Below are 14,856 nucleotides of genomic sequence, written 5' to 3'. Positions count from 1 at the left end.
GAAGCTTTCTCTTGGACAAACAGAGAGATAAATGTACTTACAGGTACTGCTTTCTTGGCTTCAGTGGGCCATTACATATTTTGTCTTGACTGCCTGGTATCGTACATGTAGTATCAGCACCTATGACATATACCTCTTCTTTGCCACTCAGATCTTCTTTTCCTTCTATACATGGTGGGTTTGGAAACCCTTCATTTGTAAAATACGGCCTCGGTCTGTTGAAGTAGGCATCATACCACTTAGTAACATTCCCATCATGCTGAGCTATTGTCAAGAAAAGAAATAATCAGAAACAATTTACATTCTAACCAGACTGTAATTAAAGAAGTTAAATAGGAAATTAATTTTTTTAAAAGCTTAGCATGCTATCGGTGCCATTTACACAACTAAGTCTATAACTGTATTTGCACTTGAACCCAAATTTCCTTATTAACCATACGATCTATATTTTGCTAACTCTGAGTAAGTCAACTGAATCACAACTAGAAAATTTCAGGGGCAGTCTCGCACATGAGCTCTGCCTGTAGAGGAGATCACTTGTGCAAGCCACTTGACTTTGAAACTGAGCATGGCTAGCAAAGACAGTAAAAAGTGTTTACTCTACAGACAATAAAGGCTGTTTCATAAATGAAATTACTAGATTTCTGTAAGTGGACAGTACCCAGCAACTCAGGAGAAAAATCTTCAAAATGTTGCTTAACATGGTATTTGCGTATCTATCAGTTTAAGAGAATCTTCACAGCAATAGCTATGAAGTAAAAGTCTATAGGATTAGTGTTAAAATGCAAAATTCAGAAGAAGGTGAGAGGCTTAATGTGAATTCACTTAATGTGAATGCTTTGCTTCTACACTTTGAAAGTAAGCAAAACAAGGGAATTAAATACCTGGAATTTGTCCTTCTTAGGTAAAGTAAGCCTGACCATATGATGTCCTATCATGAAACTCCCACTCACAATGGTAGGCAGTTACTCAAAAGAGTATCATGGCACTGTTCATATGAGTAAAATGTTCATCAGTCCGTACAAGAGAATACACATTCTAACCCACAGTCTACAGAAGGGATTTATATAAATCCTTCTGCCCCCGTTATGAAATGGCAATATCAACTGCACATGACTGCATTCTTTTACAGGCAACACTAATAGCAACAGAAGAAAAACCTTGCCAAAAAAGTTTCAGCTTTATTTACCTTTCACAACTCCCAAATTTTTTTTTTTTTCAAAGAAATAGGAAATAAAGAAAATATAATGATAACAATAGGGCCAGAATAATATCGGTGACTTCAAAGGGCACAGATGACTCTTCGTTGGCAAGTGTTCCCAAAATCCAGTACCCAGCCCACAAGTATTGTGAAAGATACTTTGCTCTTAGTACTAATGTCACAGCTAAAGTGACTTTGTTAGCTGTTTTCTAACATGAAATTACTGAGACCCAAGAAAAGAAATAAAAGAGAAAAGAAAAACGGCCTGAAAATAAAGAAATAAAAAAACCTGAAAACAATTTTCAAGAGAACTTATAAAATTCTACCTCCGGCTTCCACAACAAGAACTTGTATCTTCTTGATAGGGCCATGATCATCACTGTAATAACATATTGGCATTCTGATCGTAATTGTTGTAGCTGTGACGAGTAACGCCCCATTGGTATCATAAACTGGTGCTGGTTTCTTTTTAGGCCGCGGTGGTTCTGTTTTTAAACAAAGATATACCACAGAGTTTTGTTTTAAAATGTTTTCACTACAAGTACTTTGTTCAGGCATATAGCTGTGTTATGCAAGACAAATCTTGAGCGTATTTTCAGGGACAACTTAATGTTCTACTTAATGCCTTAAGCCTCTAAAAACTGTATTCTGATAAATGCCTCTGCATATCAGTTTTCGGTTAAAAGAGAAAACAATAAAAAGACGGAGTCTTAGTTTCTCAATGAATTTCAACCAATTATTGTATTTATTTCCACAACTCTGATACTGTATATTTAGCTATACCTCTGTGATATTCTTCTAAGCTGTTCACTGATGGTAACTAAAATACTGAAGTCAATGTGATTACTTCACTGAGTCTGCACATGGTTTACAGTATCATTCAGATATGAATAGCAAATGATCAGCGATACGCAGCAATATTAACCACTGCAATTCAAGGCTATCAGTTATGTGTTCCTGCTCCTACATTATGCGGCCTCTAAATAATAGACGAAGGCGCACAGCTCTGTACTCACAGGTAGAACAGCAATTTCTTCAGCATTTATAGAGATTTCAACTAAAGGGGACTTTATGAGACATACCTTTGATATCCATGGTTATTTTCAATTGAATTTTTGGCCCTGCACCAGCACCATTAATTGCATACACCTTAAAAAAAACAAACACTTATTTTAATGAGTATTAGTAATAGCTTCAAATTGGCCAAATCTGGATATATTTGAAGAAACAACAAATGCTGAAACACTCCTTTTATGTCATTCACACTTTGCTAGAACTTCGTATTTCTTTACAATCCTCAGTACAGTAACACTTTATCGCTTGTAATGTAGCTCTTACAAAAAGGAGAAAAACAAGCCCACTTAAACAGTTATGTCGCCTCCTCTCATGTCCTAGTCTCTGATTATTTGAAAGGACTTGATGCACATACTTCTAGCAAGCTCCCCTTGCAGAATTGGACCTTTAATCGGAGCCAAATGAGCAATGTAAGTGATGGAATTAAGAGAGAGATTTTGTCTTGTACCTGTGACGATATGTCACAGGCTGCTTTGCTAGCACGTGAACTGGTGGTCCAGAGTACAAAGCTAACCGCTAATGATGTCTCCTGCTCCCACTCACTCCACCCTCTTCATTGCTGCCCTCGTTCCTCAGACTTGTCTCTCTTCTAACATTCTCAGCATGAAATGCTCATATTTCATAATGAATTAAATATTCATATTCATATTCATATTCAGCCTAGGTTTATGTTCCCTGTTCAGACTAATCTCTCACTCATATCAAAGAAAAAATCCAAAGAAAAGGTATCAGTTCTTACGCTGACATTATAGGTATGTCCTCCTTTTAGTCCTTCTATCATGGCAGTGACTGACTGATCTGTTTTATCGATGACACTGAGGTTGTGGATCCGGATAGCAGCGGGGTCATCTTCATTGTAAACCATAGCTTGATACACCTGAATATTTCCATTTGGTTCAGATGGGGGCACAAATGTTACTTGGAACTTTGTTACTTCGTCTGGTATCTTCTGAAACGTTATGTTGTTGGGTGGGTCTTCAGGCACTGAAATAAATATTTCAATGATCCACTTAAATCAGTTTACTACTATTACTATTAGAGTAAAACCTGAAAAATTACAAATTATTTTTTCACACATCAGTATTATTTCATTGGTATTTTCTGTTTTTACTAAAAACTTCTCAAATACTTATTGCATACGTAAATATTTATAAAGACAATAAAAAGTTAAATATTTAGTGAAATACTATTCTTAAAGATAGCATTTAATGCTACAAATATTAAAAATAATTATTAGATAACCCTCAGCAGTTTTGACTCAGAAAAGTTTCTTCTGATTTTCTACTCAGAAAGCCTGAGGGCATAATTATACCTTGAAATACATCTGGGATAAACAAATCTTTGCATGGGCTGACAAGCAAGAAGCAAGTGTTAGTCTTGAATATCCCTTTCTGAAAGCCCTCTGTCAACAGCAAGCTCCCTCCCAATGTATAAACAAGCCACTGTGCTCCTGAGAGTCTCTGCTTATCACAGCTAACTCTTTAGGAAAAAACTCCACTAGCCAATGCCCAGACACAAACACAACATGCATTTTTCCCAAAGACAGTTTTTTGTCAAACGCTTATTCCAGTAGCTTATTCTCAAGACAACAAAGGTATAAATCATTTTCCCAATGTTCCTATCTGAAAGAAAAGGCTGTAACATTCTTTCCAGGCAGCTAAATATTTATTGCTCTACCTGAGCAGACAAGTATGTAGCGTGACCTCTAAATAGTGAAATCAAGCAACTGAAGGTAAACACATTCCCTCAGCCAAGGATTTAGATGCAGTTGTCATACCTTCCAGGTTTTTTACACCAGCCAACAAATGCTTACTCAGGCTTCTCTGGAGTAAGTCTATGTAAACTGGTCCTTACTCAGCCATATGCTAGACTGTACAAACCAGATGAGACAAGATGAGACGGAAAAAATAACTGTTCTTCTCTAAGGTTACTGCACCTCGTAATGTGTGACATTTTTACATAAGAGAAAGGACTACCAAAAAAGATAGCTCACAGGACAGACCCAGCTACTACCTGATTTAATCTTCATTCATTTTTCCACATTAAAAGACCCTATCAGCCTCCAGGGATATAAAAAGGTCATGAAAACCTTAGAATTTAATGTATTAAAGGCATTAGAAAGATACATATATATATATACACACACACTCATATCATATCATATCATTAGGGACATTGGCTTTTCATACATCAAAGGAAAGATAAATGATAAATACAATCAGTGTGTAGTATGTCTAAATCTGAAATTAACCTGAGTATATAGCTAAAAAAGCTGACCTGCAGCTAACCTCACTAGAGATAAAGCAATTGTAGTTTATACACAGTTGATAATTAGTTTGAATGAAACAAAACTTCAATATCTTTTCAGAAAACATTTTTTGTCGGTTGGTTTGTTTGTTTGTTTAAATATCCTTAGTGAACAATTCAAAACCAGGAAAGAGAGTAGACAGAGCATAACCAGGAACTATGTATGTAAAGCTAGGACTATATCTCCCCCATGCACATCTGTTTATATTTTCCTAAGCAAATGCTATCTACTTTTCTGTAACATAGCCTCTCGGTGTCATGAGGTCCTCAGACAGTTCTTCACTCTCATCTCTCAGTTTTATTTCTCTGAGTAACTTAATAGCATCAGCAACTTTTGTCACCTTAGTATCTACCTCATTCTCCAGATTGTTTTCAAGCTGGGGAACAGCTGACTCAAGCATAGATCCCTGTGGGTCTTCACTAGCAACCTCCTTCCACTCAGAATACACAGATTATGTCAAGTCAGTACAGGTACCCTTTTTTAACATTAGGATTCACTTCACTTAATTTTTATATGTTTAAATTTTGCATCAAGACCAAGGATGTTGTATAGAGTTTTCAATAGTCTCTTAAGGGAAACGGGCACCTCCACAGGGGAGAGTCATCCCTTCCTAAGACAGGTATCTTACATATACATGCCAATAGAGATAGGACCTCTCTTCATTGACTATAGAAGTAATCTAGATGGCTGTGTTCCACACATCCATATTTTAGATGAAGCAAGTTAAGATCTCTGCATTACTGAAGGTAAATCTTAGTATTATTATCACCATCACTTTTTTTGTTGATTGCCACCTTTTTAAATATTAAAGAAAAAATATTGTGAGAACAAATCTGCATTAAAAGTGCACCATGTGTTCAAAACTCTCATTTATTTGTCAGATGAAAGAAAATCTGCAAAGTTTCATTCATATAAAGTAGAGAAAAATACAAACCTGCTTCAAAAGTGGAGACAATTACCGGAGAACTAGCCTTGCCTTCAATGAGTGCAGCATTAACATCCCCCGTAAAGGCAATGATTACTACAGAATACCTTGTAAATGCTTTCAAATCAGAAATTTCTAAGACTTTGCCCTCATCATTTGTCTTCAGAAATTGAGCTTTATAATTGTCATTATCTACCTGTAAAAGAATAATAATAAAAAACCCCCGATTACAAGACTTGAAACAGCCAAAAGCAGGACATTATTATTTCAACACCTTATTTAACTTTTATGTTTCCACTTTTCTAACCATTTACATAGAAGGGTTCACAAGAAGTCTCTAGCTACCAAGACTAGAAGGCTGCACAGGGGAGTACACTCCTGTCTCACCCATGTGTTGCCTCTTTAGCACTTCACGTAGTATGGGATTAAGGAAATGGGCTGTTTGCTTGGTGCTGTCTTCCACCAAGCAAACATGAAACTATTGGTAGAAACTGGGCCAGGGAGCTGCAGCGACCTGAAATCAGAATCAAACTAGGCAGAGATCCAGAAGATGAGCAGATATATAGTTAGGAATACAAAAACAAAAAGAAAATTGGGCAGCAATATATAATGTTGATATGACTGCAGAAAGTGCAGTTCCTCTTGGGATATATTAATAGAAGCACTACTTATAAGACAGTGGGGAGGGAGTAATTCTCTCACTAGAAAAGCTGGAAAGCAGAAATAATTGGGGTTCAATCTAGAAAAGGGAGGATGGTGGAAGACATAGTAATAATTTCAAAATATAAAAAAGGATGTTACTAAATTGAAGATAATCCATTGTTTCTAGTGTTCATTAAAACACAAATAGAAATTTTATTTGCACCAAAAAAAGATTAGAATTAAGTATCACAAAACCTGCAATGATATACCTAAATATGTAAGTAAAACTATGACTCTAAGTTTAGTTAAGAACTAGAACAGTCTATCGAGGGTTGCTGAGCATTTTTCAGCACTGGACATTTTTAAGAACAGGATAATGAATCATTTGTGAGGAAGACTCTAGGTACACTTGTTTCTGTGTTAGAGCAGGATAAGGGCTGGATTACTTCTTGGGATCCCTATCATCCCTACATCTCAAATAATCTGTGGTTCTGTAGAAAAATCTACAGTGTTGGGCTTTATATCCAATTAATCAATTCTAATGTTAGCTTAAAAAAGGAGAAAAAGGAAAAAATGGGAGCTTTTCTAGTGTTTGATCAAGTATCATTTACAAAATTCTTTTTATGTCTATTCCGACTACCTCAGTTAATGATGTTTTCATTATTGTTTCTTCAGTGTGTAATTTGAAAAGAGGATTAGGTAGCTGTACAGTAGTTTTCCCACTGGATGAAGTCTGTATTAAATGCAGCTGCTAAAACATTAGAATAGTTCAGGCATACCTTTTATTTGACAGATATGCATCTATCCCCACTGAGAATTAACCTGAACTAAACTTTCTGATGGACTAAACAGACATTCATTTCCTGGGATGGCCATGAAGAGTTGAAACACTTTTTCCCATTTGGCTATCAAAAATCTGGCATAGAAATATTTATACAAGAGCTAAAACACAATCACAGTACTACATCATTAAATTTATTTCTATTCTTCCTGAAGTTTAATGGTTCAGTTCCATCTTCCTTACTCATTTTCAGTAATATTTTATTCAGGACTACTTCTAATTATAGTAGGCAGCAGGACAAACTAAAATATGACTTGAAGGAATAGTAACGAGGGAGTACTTTTTAGTTTTTCTGATCTATAAAACTGCAAGGAACATCCTAGCAATTTAAACAGAACCCTAATACATTCACTAATAAATACTAATTACTACCTTTTAAGAATAAAGACATCACAGAGTAGAAATCTGAAATTATTCTGTTCTGGGAGCCTACTTTTATAAATCCTTAAAGATACTCAGTTGAGAACTAAAATGAGTAAAGATATACATATAGGAAGTTTGTGGAATTTGGAGTCTTCATAAAAATTTTCCCACTGGGACAATAAAATATACACTCAAATTTTTACTGAAAAAAGATTGTGACAGCTTTATTGGCCTTTAAGAAGGAATAGCCTTGTCTACTAAGACGATTATCTACAGAACTGACCCCTGTAGTTACTGATCATTAGACAGACAACATCTGATTACAAGGAATCCCTAAACATAAAGCTAGATATCTGAAATATATTTGAAAAAACCCGGCTTCATAAAAACAAAACCAAAGCCCTCCAAACTGAACATTTAAAACAGGTTTTTATGTTCCTTTTGAGTGCTGGCAGGCTCACATGAAACATTCCATAGTTCATCTTACTTTAGGAATTCTACTGTAACTTACATTAATAAGGTATTTATAACATTTTCATACTGTAGAATAAGATGACACCCTGTTTATAATTTAGTAACTATCAGACAGAGGAGAAATTGTTTAAATACAAATTGATTAAATATTACACACAAAAAAATCAAGCTTTGAAAATTGAATTTGGAAATTTTATCAAAAGAATGAAAATAATTTTTTTCTGTTGATGCACTATAATGCTGTTTAGTCAAAAGTGACAGGAACTTTTCACGAGGAAAAAGCCTTCTCTAACTTTAGTAAAGGAGAAATAAAAATTGTTATGTAGTTTCTAGCGACCTACCCAATGGGCCAAGGAACCATTCCTTCCCTGTTAGTATTCCCCTTGTTATTGTACATCATCCTGTCATACTGCTGCTGTGTAAGTGTGTTCAGAACTTAACAGATTGCACTCTACATACTGTACAATGAAGTTAGAGGAAGAGAAAATAGCAGGGCTACACATTACTCTCTTGTAACTTTACTGAGGAGCTTAAAAACATTTGGTATTTTTTTACTGATCTTCTTAGCAATTTTGATTGCACAAAAATCTCAGCATTAATATTTTAGCATATCTGTAATTCTTATGACCAATTCAGAAACATTGAAAATATACACATAATAGTCTTACTCTCTTCTCAGAAAATTGAAAGAACTTTCTATTTAAAGTCTTTAAATAGTCTGAAGTAGTCTTTAATTTTTTTTCCTATTATCTCACAGACTGACTCAGGATTTCTGAAGCTGCAAACAGCACGTTTTCCTGGGTAATTACCCAGTCTGGTAAACTGCTTCCCTTTTTCCCTGATAGCCCTGTCTGTACAATTTCTGGAAGAAGAGGGAACCTATATCCTACTTAAAACTTCTCATGTGCTCGAACTTAGAAAGTTTCATATCTTGCCACAGGGCAGGAAATGAGGTTTATTAATGGTTGTTTTAAGGAGTATTATAAGGGTAGTAGAGGATGAAAAGAGAAAGGCCACTAGAGCTTTTCTCTTATGTCAGCCTTTTTTTGCTTATAAAGATCAAGGAGAAAGAAGTGTTATTGCTGTGCTACCAAAATACAGCTAATCTGATGGACAGAGAACCAAGTGGAAAGTGGGAAATTTAGTTTGACTTTAAAGTTTGCCCTCTGATGCGCTGTGTAACTTTGTACAAGTCACTTCCTTTTGCTAGGCTCTCCACTCTGGTTTGTAAAATCATGACAATGAACTTTTTCTTCCTTTGAAGAAAAAAAAAAGTCATTATTATTTTTACTGGTAAACAGCATCATTATGGTTAGAAGGAGGTACACCTCCACAAAGCTCAGCTACTGTTTTCCTGTATACATTTATAGCTACACTTTTTTTTTCTCCAAGACCTCTTATTAGCACACATTTTTTAATACCAAGTAATCTTCTTATCTCCCATTAAGAAATTTATAAATGTGCAATTAATTCTTATGTGGAGTTTATGTGGAAATAGACGCAGTCATATTGTTTTTCAATCCAGTTTATGTCTGTCCTGCAATTTCTTTAAGAACATCTGCTGTGGTATTTATATCACCAAACTTCTGTATTACTACCAACAATAAAACAGAGTTGCCTTACTGAGGTAATGTCTATGAGGTAGCATGTTGGTCCAGTAATGATGACAGGTTCACTCCAGCTGATATTAATACTGTGAGGAGATGTAGCTAAAACAGTCACACTTTCTGGAGGACCGTCTGGAGCTGTAGAAAAAAATATGTACGTGAAACCTGGCCAAAGAAGTTCACAACAAATAACCGAGTAATTGTAGTAGCCAGTAGAGATTATTTTTCAATTTGAAAATAAAACTTTTTCACACATTTACCATTATACACTGCTTAAATAACTATAACATTTTTTCTTTCTCATATATAAAGCATGCAGTGTGATTTAGAAACACATCTTTCATTGCAATTACAACTTTTCTAGAGTATGAACTGCCTATAACTTCATCTTAAATTGAAATTATAGGGTTTTTAATGACAAGTTATTTATATGTATTTTACATGACACAAGCAAAATATATACAACTATTTAGACAAATAGACAAGGATAATATATTCATTTATGTCACACAAATCAAAGAACAAGAAATTGTGAAAACACAAGGTCTTCTGCATGCTAGAAAAAATTTCCAGCAATGTTGGAAAGTACTAGTACAAATAATTTTATACCTAAAAAAAATATTTCCTAGGTTTCATTTTAACTTATTCTTAACAAGTTGAGAAACTCTGAAAAACACATATGAAAAAGGGATAGGAATTGTAAGCGGGCAAGAATGTTCACATTAAGAAATGGGATTTTCCTAAAATTTCCTTTTGTCAAGGTGATATATGAATTAACCTAGTTATTTCTTATTCATGAATAAGAAATTAATGAAATCATAATAACAACACAGCAGTTCTCAGTAAGTGGTATTACTTTTTCATAATGGCCATGGTAAATTTCAGCAAAATAAAATTTGGAATAGAAGTGACACCAGATTTGTAAATAATGCCAGAACTTGGCTCCATGGTGCCTTTTTTTGGGTCTACTTTTTTTGCAAAAAAAGACAACTGTGATACGTATCAGCGAACAGCCTGTGATAGAAGCAACAACACATTTGTACATATTTCCAGAACTTTGCTTCATGGTGCCTTTTTTTTTAATCTACCACAAAAAAATACAACTATGATAACACGTCTCAGTGAACAGTCTGTTATAAAAAACGATAAAAGTGATCATATCTATCCTAATCAGAAGATGTAGTCTCTTTTCTCAAACATGATTAATGCAGGAATATGTATTTTTTCACCATTAATCATAAGGTAAGAGGGCTTAATGAGGAAAATTGGAGTGTATACAAGGCTACTTAGTTTGTCAGGTAGAAAACAGGTTAGGAAAAGGAAAAATAGCATGGAAGGAGGTATGTAGCTGTTGAAATTATGTGTGAAAGATTAATGAGGAGAAATCATAAAATTTTGCACCGTGAAGGTGAAAATTTTGCACCATGGCTGCAGAATAAAACAGGAAGATTTGGGAGTTGATAAGGTGCTACGAAGAGTTTAGGGTGTTGGATATAAGAGGTAGATTGCTGTGCTGGGATTAGCAGGAATATACTAGACTTTGTAGGCAGGATCAAATTCAACCATTGGAAGCAGTCCCCAAAAATACTGAATAGCATGGCACAACTGAATGAAGAGTGTAACTGAATGAACTATGAAAGCACATGAGGGGTGGTGAAAGAGGAGACGGCTCAGAGAAGGCTGGCTGTCGAGTGGGGTGCTAGAACAGATACAACAAAATACAAGGGCAAACATAGTCCCTAAGAACTAGAATTAGCGCAAATTAAGCTTATTTTGCAGGTAACGTGTGTCAGACTTGTTGCTCAAACAGTGTCTTTTAGTGTGAACAATGCTTCCATTAACTATGGCAGTGATATTCCTTTATCACCAGCTGAAATTTCTGAAAAACAGCATAAAATTATATATATAGCTTCTCCAGCCTTAGTTTCCAAACCAACCAAGTTTCCAAAGACAATTTTCCATTACTTTTTTATAGCATTAATGGAGCGTTTAGTCTCTCAGTATTTTTTTTAGAGGCCAATTTAGGTTTACACATTAGACAATGATGGTGTGAAATAATTTTAAAGCATAATTTAATCTACAAATTATCCAACCTGAAGTTATTTATATGGTTAATTTCCATACGCAGTTTATCTTTGATACATTTTTAGGTCTTTGCAAGAAAATTCTAATTGAGTATGCTGTATTTAAGATACTTATCTAAAATAAATCTAAGCTTTAATACCTGGTTTATTTTCATCCTGAAAAGTACAATATCAGACATTAACTGAATGATACTGAAATTTAGGAATATTTTCTGAAATAACCTGTATAATTAGAAAGAAAACTAGCAAATGAAATGTGTCTAACGTCTCATGTCTTACAAAAACCATCTTTTTAAAACCTGTGTTTGCTTCAGTGGGTAACTGCCACGTTCTGATTTAGGTTTGTTTGTGAAATGAATCTAGTCAATACGAGGCCGTGATATCACTATACCCTTTCTCTTATAAATCACAGCAATTTACTCAGTCGAAATGACCTAGTCTTATTCTCTCATTCCCCCATAATCCAATCACTTCCTCTCATAAGCACTTTTCTCCTGGTTTTCACAATAATGCATTTTCTGTAACTAATAACCATCATTTCCTGATTATCATGCTTCTATCCTTGCACAGGAATGTGGGTCTTATGGAGGTCAGGGTCATCTTTCCCATCCATCTGTGTCCTGATGCTAAGGCAGCAGTTAAGTGTGTTAGCTTGAAGATAAGTCTGGATAGCCCATCATTTAGCATAATCCTCAAATATAAGACTGAATACTCCAGTCTTCTAACAGAAAGTCATGCTTGCCAGTTGGGTTAAGACCAGCCCTTTTCTCTTCTTCCCAACAAAAATTAAGTGTGAGGTTCAGTTATTTCATTTTATAATCACCTAGGTTACTTTTACCATTATTTAAACATTTATATCTTATATTAGGCCATATTTACTTTCCAATATTTAGTTCTGAGAGAATGAAAGGAACAAAGGAAAACAACCTCCCTCAGGCAAAACCTGCCAGAAGAAAGGGCAGACAACAACAGATGCAATATTATGGCTTTTCACCACACAGAAACATTTCTTTAAGTATACCAAGCACCTGGGTATCAGCAGGGATTGGGAAAGAAGGTGCTGAAAAGAGAAGCATAACCCTCTGCCCCATGCGTCTATGTCCTAGCTTTCATGGGACATTCGAACGTCTGGGATTTTCCTTTCTATCTCAGTATAGACTGGCATTAGGAGATCTGGCAGTTTACCAAACAGCACTGCATTGTGTAACTGTACGAGATCCAAAAGGAGGTCAGTGATCTCACTGCCATTCATTTGCCACCTAACACTGACCCTCCAAAGTGATTTTCCTCTTAGAAAGCACAAGTTTGGCCAATCTTATTCTCCTTATAAATGTAAAAGTGAAACTCAGGGTAAGTGCAGGTATGAGGGAACAAAGTTTCCCTCGCTATGGAAAACATTTCTTGCCCTTTCCCTTACTGTGACACAACACTGTGATCTTCTGTACTGGTAACTATATAAATCTAGGTTATGTTGAAAATATTTCATCTTGCAGAGTAGATTTGGCTCTTGGGTAATCCATCAACTAAGTAATAACAGTGCCATCAAACTACTTTATGAGACAGTAGGACAATTCCTGCGAGGATAATCTGCAAGACAGAAGGCTGAATAGTTTATCTGTGTGATGTGAGAACTGGACTGTACTGAACAACTTCCAACATTTTCCACGGAGTAACGCTATAGCCACCTTCAGTACAGAACGCAGCCATTGCTTTTTGTTTGAAACTTGCAAATGAGTTAAAGAATCTTAAAAAGAATTCCTGTAGCCTTAAATTTATCTTCAATGAACAACTGAAATAAATAGCTAAGATCCCCACCTTAGTCACTGGATATTCAGAACTAGGAGGTATTTCTGCTTTAGCACAACAGACAAATCCTCAGCAATTGTAAAGAATACGTAGGGTTTCTGTTATGTAATTTTTGCGGTTGTTGAAGCTTCATTGCTTTATATTCTGGGAACTGATTCTAACAGTTTTCAGCTTAAATGCAGTAACTTCCTGAATATGTGTATAATAACTATAGTATTTTCTTTAGGCTTGAGAGAAACAAAGATTTCTGAGAACCCAATTATTTCTGAAGAAAAATAATTTGACTATTATTTCACAACCAAGGTAACTTTCCTTTTGGCAGAAGCAATGTCTTACAGAGGCATTTCTTGAAAATCAGAAACAGCGGCTAACTTCTGCCCTCAAATCTGCAAACACAACTCCCATTGATTTTATGGGCTAAGTACTCAGGCTATTTTACATAGCAGCTAAGCACCCTTAAGCCCTAACAGACCATGTATATTGGCTGTGTACCAGCAGGCTAATCCAGAGGATGCTTGACCCAGTCCACGAAGGAAAGGAGAGGGGGATCGACACCTGTTCTCTGGATGCACTCCACAAGGCTGCCCAGAGTGCCGGCTCAGTTTTTTGTGCATCCCGAATTTCTCTTCCCTGCTACAGGCAGTGCCCTTTGCAAAAGAAGGAGGGGGACTAAGGTTTTTTAGACTGTTTAACAATATTTCTAAAGACTAGTCTTTGGAAAGCGTGAGGTCAGGTAGCTAGAGACCTGCCCTTGCCAAAGACCAGCCGCTGCTCAGGGAGGCTCTTGGTGCTGCTGAAGCACGCTGGAGCTGCCAGCTGGCTACCCAGCTGTGACGTGTAGCGTTCCTCTTTTTTTCCTCCTCAGCTGATTGCCATTACCCCAGGAAAAAGACCAGCACCCAGCCATGATATCTGGAATAGTGCCCATGCTTCCTTGACTCCACGGCGGTGTATTTCATAGGCAGCTCATCTCTTGATGTGTCACTGATTTAGCTCACAGGAACTCTGTTGCTGCTCACTTCCCTCACCACAGACGCAGGCCAGGAGCCCCAGACACTTGGGCTGGAAGAACTGGCGGAACTTTTTTAACTTCTACCCCACCACCGTTTGTTAAACTAGCTAATAGAGCACACAGAGGACCTACTGCTGAGAACGACACTGTACTGGCATGGAAAGGGCTTGTGCAGTCTAATGAGATTTTTTTGTACTTTTAACTACCATCTCCTCAGCGGGACCGATAAGAAACTAGTTCTCTCTTAAACTAAATTATCACTGTCCAGAGAGAAAATGATAAAGAGGATCCTAACTTTATGTGATTATATGTGTTTTGATTATCTGCCTCTCTGTCCAGTTTAAATCCCTAACTTTCCTAAAGTCAGCAACAATTTTTTGAAGATAAGTATTTGCATATGTCAGCAGCTGAGATCTATCCATCTAATAGTAAGAAATCTCCCCGGAGCTGTTGGCTCAAGAGTTGCACAAATTCCGTTAGCTATTTTCTGCTCCATCTGGGGTTATATGGTTTTTTGAT

The 14,856-nt window shown here is 36.1% G+C and overlaps 1 protein-coding gene across 4 annotated transcripts in view; it reads right to left on the bottom strand.

Moving 5' to 3' along the window:
* Positions 1 to 14,856, bottom strand: part of PTPRQ (protein tyrosine phosphatase receptor type Q) — a 148,854-nt gene that overhangs the window by 32,456 nt on the left and 101,542 nt on the right. For all 4 annotated transcript variants that reach the window (XM_076333599.1, XM_076333610.1, XM_076333619.1 and 1 more), the window contains 6 exons: positions 9,452 to 9,573; positions 5,518 to 5,704; positions 3,015 to 3,259; positions 2,284 to 2,350; positions 1,528 to 1,686; positions 42 to 264 (listed from right to left, as the gene is read on the bottom strand). In XM_076333599.1, coding sequence (XP_076189714.1) covers positions 42 to 264; positions 1,528 to 1,686; positions 2,284 to 2,350; positions 3,015 to 3,259; positions 5,518 to 5,704; positions 9,452 to 9,573 — 1,003 coding nt within the window. The remainder of the gene's footprint in view (positions 1 to 41; positions 265 to 1,527; positions 1,687 to 2,283; positions 2,351 to 3,014; positions 3,260 to 5,517; positions 5,705 to 9,451; positions 9,574 to 14,856) is intronic.

The sequence above is a fragment of the Aptenodytes patagonicus genome, chromosome 1 (assembly GCF_965638725.1).
Source record: "Aptenodytes patagonicus chromosome 1, bAptPat1.pri.cur, whole genome shotgun sequence".
Taxonomy (NCBI): Eukaryota; Metazoa; Chordata; class Aves; order Sphenisciformes; family Spheniscidae; genus Aptenodytes; species Aptenodytes patagonicus.
The sequence above is the reverse complement of the archived record's forward strand: the minus strand, read 5'-3'. Positions and strand labels throughout refer to the sequence as shown.